This window comes from Oscarella lobularis, chromosome 4, assembly GCF_947507565.1.
Source record: "Oscarella lobularis chromosome 4, ooOscLobu1.1, whole genome shotgun sequence".
NCBI classification, from domain to species: Eukaryota; Metazoa; Porifera; class Homoscleromorpha; order Homosclerophorida; family Oscarellidae; genus Oscarella; species Oscarella lobularis.
Genome location: NC_089178.1, coordinates 123,444 through 136,248, shown reverse-complemented (window position 1 = coordinate 136,248; position 12,805 = coordinate 123,444). Strand labels below are relative to the sequence as shown.

General features: G+C 50.1%; 3 protein-coding genes across 3 annotated transcripts in view; all 3 read left to right on the top strand.

Annotated features, from left to right (window-relative positions):
- The window catches only part of LOC136185725 (uncharacterized), a 30,528-nt gene extending 29,482 nt beyond the window's left edge, over positions 1-1,046 (top strand). The window contains exons 4-7 of the mRNA XM_065972907.1: positions 46-276; positions 335-376; positions 437-660; positions 718-1,046. Coding sequence (XP_065828979.1) covers positions 46-276; positions 335-376; positions 437-660; positions 718-843 — 623 coding nt within the window. The 3' untranslated portion in view covers positions 844-1,046. The remainder of the gene's footprint in view (positions 1-45; positions 277-334; positions 377-436; positions 661-717) is intronic.
- A 273-nt stretch (positions 1,047-1,319) lies between these two features.
- LOC136186374 (uncharacterized) lies at positions 1,320-6,505 on the top strand. Its single transcript, XM_065973689.1, has 6 exons — positions 1,320-4,529; positions 4,584-5,432; positions 5,488-5,829; positions 5,882-5,923; positions 5,984-6,210; positions 6,276-6,505. Exons 1-6 carry the CDS (start codon positions 1,358-1,360, stop codon positions 6,399-6,401), a joined length of 4,758 nt encoding a protein of 1,585 aa, XP_065829761.1. The 5' UTR covers positions 1,320-1,357; the 3' UTR covers positions 6,402-6,505.
- Positions 6,506-6,514: 9 nt separating this feature from the next.
- Positions 6,515-12,364, top strand: LOC136186373 (uncharacterized). Its single transcript, XM_065973688.1, has 6 exons — positions 6,515-10,292; positions 10,362-11,213; positions 11,271-11,612; positions 11,666-11,707; positions 11,768-11,994; positions 12,057-12,364. Exons 1-6 carry the CDS (start codon positions 7,109-7,111, stop codon positions 12,180-12,182), a joined length of 4,773 nt encoding a protein of 1,590 aa, XP_065829760.1. The 5' UTR covers positions 6,515-7,108; the 3' UTR covers positions 12,183-12,364.
- Positions 12,365-12,805: the final 441 nt, after the last annotated feature.

The following is a 12,805-nucleotide window of genomic DNA, read 5'->3' as shown; positions in this document are numbered from 1 at the left end:
ATCGTAGTACTTGAGAGCGAAAATTCTCGTTTCTTTTTAATTTAGAAATCGGCGAAAAACGTTGTACCTTGATTCAAGACCGTTTGGAATTTCTCTCCAACGTCGTTTCCGCCTTGGATAGCGTTTACGTTGGTCTTGAAGAGGAAATGAGTCCTTTTGCGCACAAGGCAAAGGGAAATTGCTCTTTTCTCAGCGAATACGAAGGAAAAGGAAAGAAAATAGAAAACAAGCTGATTAATCGCTTAGGAGAAAAGGCCGCTCGAGAAAAACTCAAAGGCACGTATCTTCATTTCTGGTCACTAACTCGTAGCCGCAACGTTCTCTAATTCTATAGCCAAACGTGAAAAATTGGCTGAAGCTCGCGAATTGTGCAACGGTGCAGTACTCAATCCAACCGAAATAATTTTTCTCTCTGTTTAACATACGTTGTACGCAGATGTTTCATCGACGTATTGGAAGACGCGCGATGTCCTGATCGATCAAAACGCAAGGGGCTTACGAAACGTCATGAACGAAATCGGAGCGTTGACAAAGAGCACGTATGGAAAACCTCTACGGGCGTTCGTCGATGACCTGTGCAATTCGTTGCACACTATGATTGAAAAGAATTTACGCGAAGAAGCTCGTCGCTTGCCCGATCTTGTGACCGGAATCTGTACGGTATGTGCACGTGGGCAGCTATCGCCTTCTAATTATTTTAGCTGACTACATTTTTAGAACTTTGGATATCGCGGTGGTGAATATATCGCAGACAAAACCGTGATAAAGGCTCGTTCGAGCATTGAGGCGCTCAAAGTTCAACTAGAGGAGATACAGAAACTGTCTCTTTTCTGTCGCGACTAGACTTCTGTTGTCTGGTTGCTATTACGTATGTTTCTTGTTGTTCGTGACGCATGGAGTTCTGGCTTCCTGCATGGGCGCTCCTCATGAGCGCATATTTTTCAGTTTAGCGCGCGCTAAACACGTTGCAGCAGCCTGCAGCAGCTCTGCAGCAGCCTAGTTCCTGCGTTTATTGTTGCCGAAATATGAATTTGCTGTCGAGAAAAGTCTACAGATCTTCGCGGAGGATAAAGAGAATGTTAAGGACCCCTCACCCTTATGTATGTGTAGGCGTATGGTGGAACAACGCCTCCTCTACCCACGCTCCACTTTACAACAGTCGCCTTTTCCATTTTTGGGAAGACTTTGAGCTCAATAAAAGGACTTTGTTCTGTTCGACATTCAGAACCACTGCCGTCAGCGATTCTATAATCTAAACTATTTAGCAGTCACACGTCTCTCATCAAATTAATTACGAGACAGCCAATAGTGAGAGATTTAGATTGGGCGAGGCCAAGAGCAGCACTCTAATCCAACAATGAGAGTAGTGTTTCTCGTCGCTCTCATCGTCGGCGCTGCAGCCGTCAAATTCGACGGGGTGGCGCTCTGCACCGCTGGCGACATCAAGTCCAAGATAGTTAACGCAATACCGAGCTTCTGCGAGGTGATGGATCGTACTCACCTCAAAGGGAGCTATGAGAACAAGGTGCTCACCATTCAAGTCGGAGAGGAGAGCGCTTCGTCGCTCTCCGATCTTCTTCCCAAGACGGGAGTCAAGTTCTTGGACGGCGATAAAAGAATCGATATTTCGCTATTGAAATTCAATTTCAGCAAATCGTGGTCGTTGACGGTGAAAACTCGGCCCTATCCGGAATTGGAAATCGTCGACGGATTCCTCAGCGTCGCCGACGTGGCCGTTAGCATCACCGTGGGAAAAGGGAGGAACGGTCGCGTGATCGTGCAGAATCTCGACGTGAGCGGCACTTGGAAGGTCGGCGACGCTAGCGTTGCGACGACGTTTACGAAAGACGGCAAGGCGTACTCGTTCAGCGGTGCGCCGAGCGGCGGCGACATCAGCGCCGGATCGTTTGCGCAATCACTCGGGGAACGACTTCTTCCCGCCGGATCGGCCGAAAACGCGCTCAAAAAGGCGGGTTTCGGTAATTTTGTATTGAAGGACGTGAAATTGACGGGATATTATGACGCGACTGAGGACGATTTGGCGTTCTGTTTCACCGGCTCGCCGACCATCTCGGGCTGGGGTCGATTCCGTCTGCACGTGCTCTTTCATCGATACAGCGGAGGAAAGAAATTTGTGACGACAGTAGCTGTGACGTTTCCTTCGATCCGACTATCGACTCTCATCAAGAAAGTTTCCGGCTTGGATATCTCTTCCGTTCCGATACTCGGAGGCATCACCGTGTCGAATACGGGTTTTCTCATTTCGACGAGTGACGTCGAGCCCAATTTATTGCCCGACTGTATGGATGGCATATTGAAAGACACTGAGCCCTTTCCCGAAGGCGTTTCCATTATCACTGAAGTCAAGATTCTCGACGACGTCGATCCGGCGAAATTTCTAGTCAGAATCAATCCGACCCTGGGTGTTAGCATGGAGCGAATCGACGACAGCCGCATATTCACTCTTCCCAACCTCATGCGCGCTCTCAACTTGAACTTGGAAAATTTGCCTCTGCCGCCGGGTCTTCGCCGTCGACGCAGCGCTCGCAGCCTCATCGACGACCTTCTCAATGCTGACGTAAGCAACGTGAATTTCGACGTGAAGAAATTCCAACTTACGTTGACCGTAGACTGGGGCGATAAGCTCGAGGTTATTCCCAATTTCTTGTCTATCAACAATCCGTCAATGAATATCAATGTGACGCTGAAATCGCCGAGGAATCTCAAAGTCGACTTCCAGGGTCAATGGGCAATTGGATCGGCGTCGTTCGAAGTGGGAATCTTTCCTCAAGACGACAACAAGGGCTACATTTTGAAGGGCAGCGGAAAAGTGCTCAAGGTCGGCGAAATTCTCTCCAAAGCCGGTGCCAAGTTCTTTCCGGATGGTATCGACATCGGCTTTCTTCGTGACTTCAATATCGCGCATCCATCCGTCAAAATTCCACTCGGCGAAGTAGCAAAAACGCAGGAATTGCGTCTATCCGGACAGCCTCGCATAGCGGACTTCGGCGGACCGATGTGCTATTTTGTATCGAAGAAGGTGAACGGTCAACCGGCGGCGGCGGTCGGATTCGACTTCGCCAACACGGGTTTCGCCGGCATTCTGAAAAAAATTACGGGAAAATCGATCGCCGGCGTCAAAATGTTCGACGAGGGAATGAAATTGGGCGTGATCATCGCATCGGCCGATTTTCCGGACACGACGTTCGAAGGTCCGACGCTAACGAAATTGGGCGAAGTGAAGAAGGGTCTGACATTAGCCGGCGTCTTCGAACTTCCCGCGTGCGGCGACGATCCGATCTGCAAATTCCTCGAACCCGTTCTCGGCGGCTCGAGTCTTAAATTGGAGGCGAGCATCGCCAGCGTGAACGAATTCACCGTTTCGGCCGGTCTTGATAACATGAAACTTGGCAACGGAATGACCTTGGAAACGGTGGGACTCGAACTTGCCATCTCGACGTCGTCGGCTCCGTCCGTGGGCGTCGTGTGCCGGCTGCGCATCGACAATCCGAGTCTTGTCTTTTCGGGCGCTTTCCGTGCTATTCCGTCAGGCGAATTGGAAGCAGAGATGACGATGGACGGCTTGTGGAAACGGGCGTTCGGACTTGATTGGTTGACCGTAGGTAATTTGCTGTTTTCAATCAAATTCTATCCGGGCGTGGCACCGACGGCGTTCCAGATTGGCGGCGAAATTCACATCGGTATTCCCGGTAGACAGCTGAAGGGAGCGGCGTACGTCGGCATCGATGTGACGAATCCGAAGAACAACTACTTCTACATGTGGATAAACAAAGTGACCATTGGTTCGGTGATGAACGCTTTCGGAATTCGATGCACTCTGCCGAAGCCACTTCGCGAGATGGGATTCGTTAACGGGCTCGAAGTATCGTACGCCGTGTTCGAGAAGAAACTTCCCGGCGGACGCGTCGTACCGGCGGGAATGAAGCTGAAGGGCGGCGTGAGTATTTTCGGCTTTAGAATCAACGCCGACATTCACGTCAATCCCTCTAAATTCATAAAAATCGACTTGGATATGAGTCCTCTCAATCTCGCCGGCGGCATGTTCAAGATGTACGCCCATCCGGATCAGAAATCGCGCGGTCCTTTCATGAAGGCCGACATCAGCGCCAATCCTCCCAAAGCGATCATCCACGCCTCCGGTTACGTTGAACTGTTTGGCTTCTTGAAGCTGGGCGCCACTCTGAAGATCAACGAGAGGGAATACATTATGGAAATTCGCACCGTCTTTTTCCTATTCCCAGCCTATTTGAGGGTTCACGCCTCTTACGGTTCTCTCAGGACGGCATCGTTCGCCGTCTATGGAGAACTTTCTATGCAGTGGCTAAAAGACTTGGTCGATAAAGTGACCGGTATCATAAAGAGGGGTGCCGACGGGGCGACGAGGAAGATTTCCGAAGCCCAGAATAAAGTCAACAGGGCTCGAGCTCCATTAGACGACGCCCAGAGGAAATTACGAAGTGCACAGAACAAAGTGAATAGTCTATGCAGCATCCGCACGTGCTCTAGACGTAAGCGTCGCCTCGAGTTCCGCATATCGTCGATTTAATTCGTTTTTTCTTTAGCGTGCATCGGTTGTCCGTCGTGGAATGGTTGTTGCTGGAGAGCGTGGGGAGCTTGCTGCGGGTGCCCCGGTTGGAATAGCTGCTGCACGCGAATCACTGATCCAATTTGCGCCGCCGGCAATCTCGCTTGCAAGGGCCTTCGCGGCATCGCTTACGCCGCTTTGTGGGTCGCGGAAAAGGCCCTCGAAGTCGCCAAAGCACCCTTCCACGTGGCCAATGCCTTTCTCGAGGGTGTCAAAGTGACAGTGAAAGTCGGCGCTGCCGCGGCGAACTGGATTATCCGTAACGCTCTGACGGGATTGATTCACATACGAAAGATCTATTTCGACGTCGCTATTCACTCGGTGAAGGGCGGACGTTTTGGAGGCGGCATCGAAGTGTCGTTCCTAAAACGTCCTTATCAGAAGTTTTCGTTTAGTCTTCGACTCGGATCGCCTCTCGAAATGGTAAAAGATCTCGCCGATAGAGCATTCAAGGGCATTACGGGTCGTCGTCGTCGCGACGTCGAGGCGAGTTTGAAGGCCGCTTTTCCAGGCTACGTCGAACGGCTCGTCGATCCATACTCGCCGGGTTCGTACGCACCGAAAGTGAGACGCGTCGAAAAAGATGTCTTTGACGAATCCGAATCTGAATTGCCGTTGACGGACGCGCCGCCAACTGTATCTATTCCATTTGATCTGGACGGCGACGACGTAGACGACGATGACGACGACGAAAGCGATGAGGAACGCGAAGCGAGAGAAGGACTCGAGAATCTCATCAAGCAGGAAGAAAAAGCGAGACCTCACATCGAAGTGGGAGAGAAAAAGTTTGATCCAGAGAAGATATCGTTTATTGATTCTACTCCAGGTACAGGGAGGATGGCATTCTAATTAATCTAATCACATATTCGTGTGCTATGTAGAGACCGATGCAGATCGATGCGTTTTCTTCAAGCAACGATTTGATTTTCTCAGCAACGTCGTTTCCGCCTTGGAGTCGGTGCATAAGGGTCTTGCTCAGGAAATTAGACCGTATTCGTCTCAGAAGTCTAAGATGGGACAGTGCTCGTTTATCGACGACGCCGAGAGGCAAGGAAAGGAAATGGAGAATGACATGAGAGATCGAGAAGCCGATTTGAAGAAGAAAGAGGAGGAATCCGACGAACTATTGGGAGAAATCAATCCGTCTCAACAGCGAAAGACCCGAGAAGCGAACCGAGTGTCGTCGGCGAAAGTCGAGCGAGTCGTTCAAGTAAAGATCAAAAGTAGGACTTACATGCAGTAATTCTGTTTTGCGTCACAAATGTATTTTTTCAGATATGGACAATGACTTGAAACGGGCTCGGCAATTGTGCGACAGTACGAAGATACACGTACCTTCCATGTAGGACTTTCTCCATTAAATGTTCTCTTGTCTAGATGTTGACAAGTTCCAGCAGAATAGTCGCGACGTTCTCGTCGATCAAAATTCGAGGGGATTGCGAAATGTTTTGAACGAGATAGACAACGCGACTGTTGCCACTTTCCAAAAACCGTTCAAGGCGTTCATTGACAAACTTTGCGATTCGTTGTACGAAATGTACGATGGCTACGCCGAGAAGGAAGGAGCTGAAAAAGTGCGCGATCTTGTCGTTCGAGTCTGTAAAGTAAGTTTCATTACGTACTCTGCTGATGCTGCTTCTGTTAATTAATAATTTTTCTTTTTTTTTAGAATTTTGGATATGACGGTGGAGAAGATATTGGAGACCAGACTGTTCTGAAGTCGTATTCTACAGTGGTGGCTATCCGAAAACAACTGGAAGAGATGAAAGGCATACCCGTGTTTTGTCACGGCTAACTGTGTAAGTTAGCCATCTGACGCTGATTTTTGTCTACATTTTTATCCACATGTATTGCGGTCGCTGTTTGCCCTGGGCCAAAAAGCACGCTAGAGTCACATGATCAGAGAAGGCCAACACAATCCGATGAGCGTATGGCCTGAGCGTATCCTGTGCTCGCTTTCCTTTGACCTTGGACCGATCTCTGAGGTGTTCTTGAATGGGATGACGTTGAGAACGATAGGGGGTGAGGACTCCGGTGACACGTCGGACTAAATATAGTCTACCTCGGTTTTGTCACGACTAACTGTGTAAGTTAGCCTGTTTTGTCATGACTCACTGTGTAAGTTAGCCTTCATGATATGTCTGGCGCTGATTTTCGCTATTGGTGCGCTGTTTCTGTGCCGGAAAGAAGGCTAAAGTCACATGGTCAGAGAACATGGACAGAAAAGGCTGCGAACGCACAATCACGGGCGTTTTCTCCCTCACCTATCTCTGAGATGTTGTTCTTGGGTACTTCTTTTACTATCGAAAAACGGGAAGGGTGACAAAGAAACACAAAGATTATACCTTTCTTGGGCGGGATGACGCTGGGAACGAAGAAAGGGGAGAACCTACACCCTTCGGCGGCACGTCTGTACTAATTTAGGGAAGACGTTCGGTGAAGCTTATATACGATCAACACGACTTCATTCGCTCACTCCCGAATTGGTGTTGATCAAACACGATGAGGGCCCAAATCTTTCTCGTCGTCGTCGCCGTTTGCATAGCCGGCCTATCTGCTGTCGAATTCGACGCTGCGTCTCTTTGCCAAGAAGGCGGCCTCGTCGCAAAGATCCGAAGTCTCGTTCCCCAATGGACGAACTTCTGCGAGACGATGGACGCGTCTGGACTCCAAATCACCTACGTCAACAACGTACTCACGCTCAAAGTAGCCGAAGAGAGCTCTTCGTCGCTCACCGATCTCCTCCCCGACACCGGCGTCAAGTTCCTTGACGGCGAAGAGCGAATCGACATCTCGGAAATAGTACTCAACTTCAACGAACCGTGGCAGTTGTCCGTCAAAACGCGCCCCTATCCGAGCCTCGAAATCATTCCCGAGTATTTCAGTATCGCTCAAGTGCAGGTAGACGTGATCGTGGGAAAAAGCAGCGCTGGTCGCGTGACGCTAAAGAATCTCTTTGCAAGCGGCGATTGGAAACTCGGTTCGGCGAGCATCTCGACGTCGTTGAAGAAAGACGGGAGCAAGTACTTGATCAAGGGATCGCCGACGGGCGGCAAAGTCGACGTCTCGGCTATTGCTGCGGCGCTCGGCGAACGACTTCTTCCCGCCGGATCGGCCGAAGCGGCGCTCAAACGAGCGGGTTTCAATAAGGTTTCCATCTCCGGCGTCGAAGTGACGGGATTCTACGACTCTGCTACGGACGACACGGCGTTCTGCTTCACTGGCTCGCCGAGCATCGCGGGCTGGGGTGGATACCGCCTTCACGCGCTTTTCCACAGTTATGCGGGGGGAAAGAAAACCGTTGCGACAATGGCGGTCACGTTCCCTTCAGTTCGACTCTCAAGTCTCATCAAAAAAGTATCCGGTTTGGATATATCGTCGGTTCCGATACTCGGAGGCGTCACCGTGTTGAATACGGGTTTTCTCATTTCGACGAGTGACGTCGAGCCCAATTTATTGCCCGAGTGCATGGATGGCATATTGAAAGACACTGAACCCTTCCCAGAAGGCGTTTCTATTGTCTCCGAAGTCAAGATCCTCGCCGACGTCGATCCAGCGAAGTGTCTCATCCGTATCGATCCTAGTATGGGAGTCACCATGGAACGAATTGACGACAGCCGCATATTCACTCTTCCCAATATCATGCGCGCTCTCAACTTGGACTTCAACAATTTGCCACTGATCAATTCGCTTCGCGGCCGACGCAGCGCTCGCAGCATCATCGACGGCCTTCTCAATGCCGACGTTAGCGGCGTGAATTTCGACGTGAAGAAATTCCAACTTACAGTGACTGTAGACTGGGGCGATAAGCTCGAAATTCTTCCCAACTTCTTGTCCATCAACAATCCGTCAATGAATGTCAACGTGACGCTGAAATCTCCCAGGAATCTCAAGGTCGATCTCCAGGGTCAATGGGCAATTGGATCGGCGTCGTTCGAAGTGGGAATCTTTCCTCAAGACGACAACAAGGGCTACATTTTGAAGGGAAGCGGAAAAGAGCTCAACGTCGGCGAACTCCTTGCCAAAGCCGGCGCCAAGTTCTTTCCCAACGGCCTCAATATCGGTTTTCTTAGTGAATTCAAGATCGTGAACCCATCCGTCCAAATTCCAATCGGCGAAGTAGCAAAAACGCAGGAATTGCATCTATCCGGACAGCCTCAGATAGCAGGCTTTGGCGGTCCGATGTGCTATTTTGTATCGAAGAACGTGAACGGTCAACCGGCGGCGGCGGTCGGATTCGACTTCGCCAACACGGGTTTCGCCGACATTCTGAAAAAACTGACTGGAAAATCGATTCCCGGCGTCAAAGTGTTCGACGATGGAATGAAATTGGCCGTAATCATCGCATCGGCCGATTTTCCGGGTACGACGTTCGAAGGTCCGACGCTGACGCAGTTGGGCGAAGTGAAAAAGGGTCTGACATTAGCCGGCGTCTTCAAACTTCCCGCGTGTGGCAACGATCCAATCTGCAAATTCCTCGAACCCGTTCTCGGCGGCTCGAGTCTTCAATTGAAAGGGCGCATCGCCAGCTTGAACGAATTCACCGTGACAGCCGGTCTGAGTAACATCAAACTGGGCAGTGCGATGACCATTCTATCGGCGGGACTCGAACTTGCCATCTCGACGACGTCGGCTCCGTCCGTGGGCATCGTGTGCGAACTGCTCGTTCACAATCCGCGTCTTCTCTTCAAGGGCGCCTTCTCTGCAATGCCTACCGGCGAATTGCAAGCGTTGATGTCGATGGAAGGCTTGTGGAGACAGGCGTTCGGAATTCCTTGGTTGACCGTCGGCAATCTTCTCTTTTCCATCAAATTCGTTCCGGGCGTCTCGCCGACAGCGTTCGAAGTTGGCGGCGAAGTTCACATTGGTATTCCCGGCAGACAGCTGAAGGGAGCGACGTACGTCGGCGTCGACACGACCGATCCGAAAAAGAACTACTTCTACGGTTCGATAAACAAAGTGACGATTTATTCGGTGATGAACGCTTTCGGAATTCGATGCAATCTACCTAGGCCTCTTCGCGAAATGGGCTTCATCAACGGACTGGAAGTGTCGTACGCCGTCTTTGAGAAAAGAGTTCCCGGCCGTGTCATACCGGCGGGAATAAAAGTTAAAGGCGGCATCAACTTTCTCGGATTCCGAGTGAATGCCGACATCCACGTAAATCCAGCCAAATTCTTGAAAATCGACTTGGACATGACTCCTCTCAATCTCGCCGGTGGCTTGTTCAAGATGTACGCGCATCCGGATAGGAAATGGCGCGGTCCTTATCTGAAGGCCGACATCAGTCTGATCCCTCCTAAAGTGTCGATCGACGCTAGCGGTTACGTCGAACTGTTTGGCTCCTTGAGGATGGGCGCCACGCTGAAGATCAACGAGAAGGAATACATCATGGAAATTCGCACCGTCTTTTACCTATTTCCAGCCTATTTGAAGGTTCACGCCTCGTACGGTTCTCTCAAGACGGCATCGTTCAAAGTCTACGGCGAACTTTCGACGCTAAAAGACTTGGTCAATAAAGTGATCGGTATCATAAAGAAGGGTGCCGACGCGGCGAAGAGGAAGATTTCCGCAGCCCAGGCTAAAATCGACAGAGCTCTAGCTTCATTGAAGGACACCGACGCAAAATTACAAAGGGCACAGAGGAATGTGGATAGTCTATGCAGAATTCGCCGGTGCCCCTCAAGTGAGCATTCCCTCGAGTTCCACATATCGTCGATTTGATTCGTTTTTTCTCTTTGTTTTGTTTCTACAGCGTGCATCGGTTGTCCGAAGTGGAACGGTTGTTGCAAGAGAGTGTGGGGAGGCTGCATCGGATGCCCCGGTTGGAATGGCTGCTGCTCAAGAATCCCCCAACCACTTTGCGTCGCCGGCAATCTCGCTTGCAAGGGCCTTCGTGCCGCCGCCAACGTTGCTCTGGAGATTGCAAAAAAGGCCGTCGCCGTCGCCAGGACACCCTTCTACGCGGCCAAAGCCGCGCTCGAGGTTGTCAAAAAGGCAGTGAGAATCGGCTTCGCCGCGGCGAACTGGATTGCCCGAAACGCTCTGACGGGTTTGATTCGCATTCGAAAGATCTATTTCGACGTCGCTATTCACTCGGTGAAGGGCGGAAGTTTTGGAGGCGGCATCGAAGTGTCGTTCCTAAGGGGTTCCTATAAGAAAATTTCGTTTAGTCTTCGACTCGGATCGCCTCTTAACATGGCAAAAGATCTCGCCGATAGAATATGGAAGGGCATTACGGGTCGTCGTCGTCGCGACGTCGAGGCGAGTTTGAAGGCCGCTTTTCCAGGCTACGTTGAACGGCTCGTCGATCCTTACTTGCCGGGTTCGTACGCACCGAATGTCAGACGCGTCAAAAAAGATGTCTTTGACGAATCCGAATTTGAATTGTCGTTGACGGTCGCGCCGCCAACTGTATCTATTCCATTCGATCTGGACGGCGATGACGGCGATGACGACGACGACGACGACGAAAGCGATGAGGAACGCGAAGCGAGAGAAGGACTCGAGAATCTCATCAAGCAGGAAGAAAAAGCGAGACCTCACATCGAAGTGGGAGAGCAAAAGTTTGATTCCGACAAAATATCGTTTATTGATTCTACTCCAGGTACACAGGGAGGATGGCATTCTAATTAATCTAATCACATATTCGTGTGCTATGTAGAGACCGATGCAGATCGATGTGTTTTCTTCAAGCAACGATTTGATTTCCTCAGCAACGTCGTTTCCGCCTTGGAGTCGGTGCACGAAGGTCTTTCTCAGGAAGTTAGGCCGTATTCGTCTCAAACGTCTAAGATGGGAAACTGCTCGTTTATCGACGACGCCGAGAGGCAAGGAAAGGAAATAGAGCAAGACATGAGAGATCGAGAAGTCGATTTGAAGAAGAAAGAGGAGGAATCCGACGAACTATTGGGAGAAATTGATTCGTCTCAACAGCGAAAGGCTCGAGAGGTGAACCGAGTGTCGTCGGCTGAAGTCGAGCGAGTCGTTCAAGTAAAGATCAAAAGTAGGGCTCACATGCAACAATTTCTGTTTTGCGTCATAAATGTGTTTTTGCAGATATGGACAATGACTTGAAACGGGCTCGGCAATTGTGCGACAGTGCGAAGATACACGTACCTTTGATGTAGGACTGTCCTCATTAAATGTTCTCTTATCTAGATGTTGACAAGTTCCAGCAGAATAGTCGCGACATTCTCGTCGATCAGAATTCGAGGGGATTGCGAAATGTTTTGAACGAGATAGACAACGCGACTGTTGCCTCTTTCCAAAAACCGTTCAAAGCTTTCATCGACAAACTTTGCGATTCGTTGTACGAAATGTACGATGGCTACGCCGAGAAGGAAGGAGCTGAAAAAGTGCGCGATCTCGTCGTTCGAGTCTGTAACGTAAGTTTTATTTATTACGTATTTTGCTACCGCTTCTTCTGGTAATGATTTTTCTTGTTTAGCATTTTGGATATGACGGCGGGGAAGATATTGGAGACCAGACTGTTCTGAAGTCGTATTCTACGGTGATGGCTATCCGAAAACAACTGGAAGAGATGAAAGGCATACCTGTGTTTTGTCACGACTAACTGTTTAGCGGAGCCACGGATACTGGTATCCGTGGGTTAGCCGTCTGACGCTGATTGTCGTCTACATGTATTTGTGCTGTTTTCCCCGCGCTGTTTGTAGGGCGCTGTTTGCATGTGTGCCGAGAAGCACGCTAAAGTCACATGATTAGAACATTTGGTCCAAAAAAGACACAATCAGTCAATCGCTGGCGTATCCTTTCCCCTTTCCTTTCCTTTGACCTTGGACCGATCTCTGAGGTGTTCTTGAGTGGGATGACGCTGGGAACGAGGGGGATGAGGAGCAACGCCCTTCGTCGGCACGTCTAAACCATTTCGACCGTGAGCGATGTCGAACGTCGTGTTACGACTCGGATTCGGAGTCAAAGCAACACGTATATGTCTTCTGCAAACCGAATACGTCGGTCTTTTCTCTTTGGGAGGCCATTCTCGCGTGGTTATCGAATACGGCACGTGACGTCGTTGCAAATGAGTTGACATGACGTCAGTTGAAAACGCGGCTTATCGAAGCAGAAACCGAACATTTGCAGCCAACATCTGCACAAACCGCGAAAATCATCAAACCTAAATGCAGTGTCTTCAAGTCCACGCCCAATTTGCTAATTATAATTTCTCGTCTCAACTTG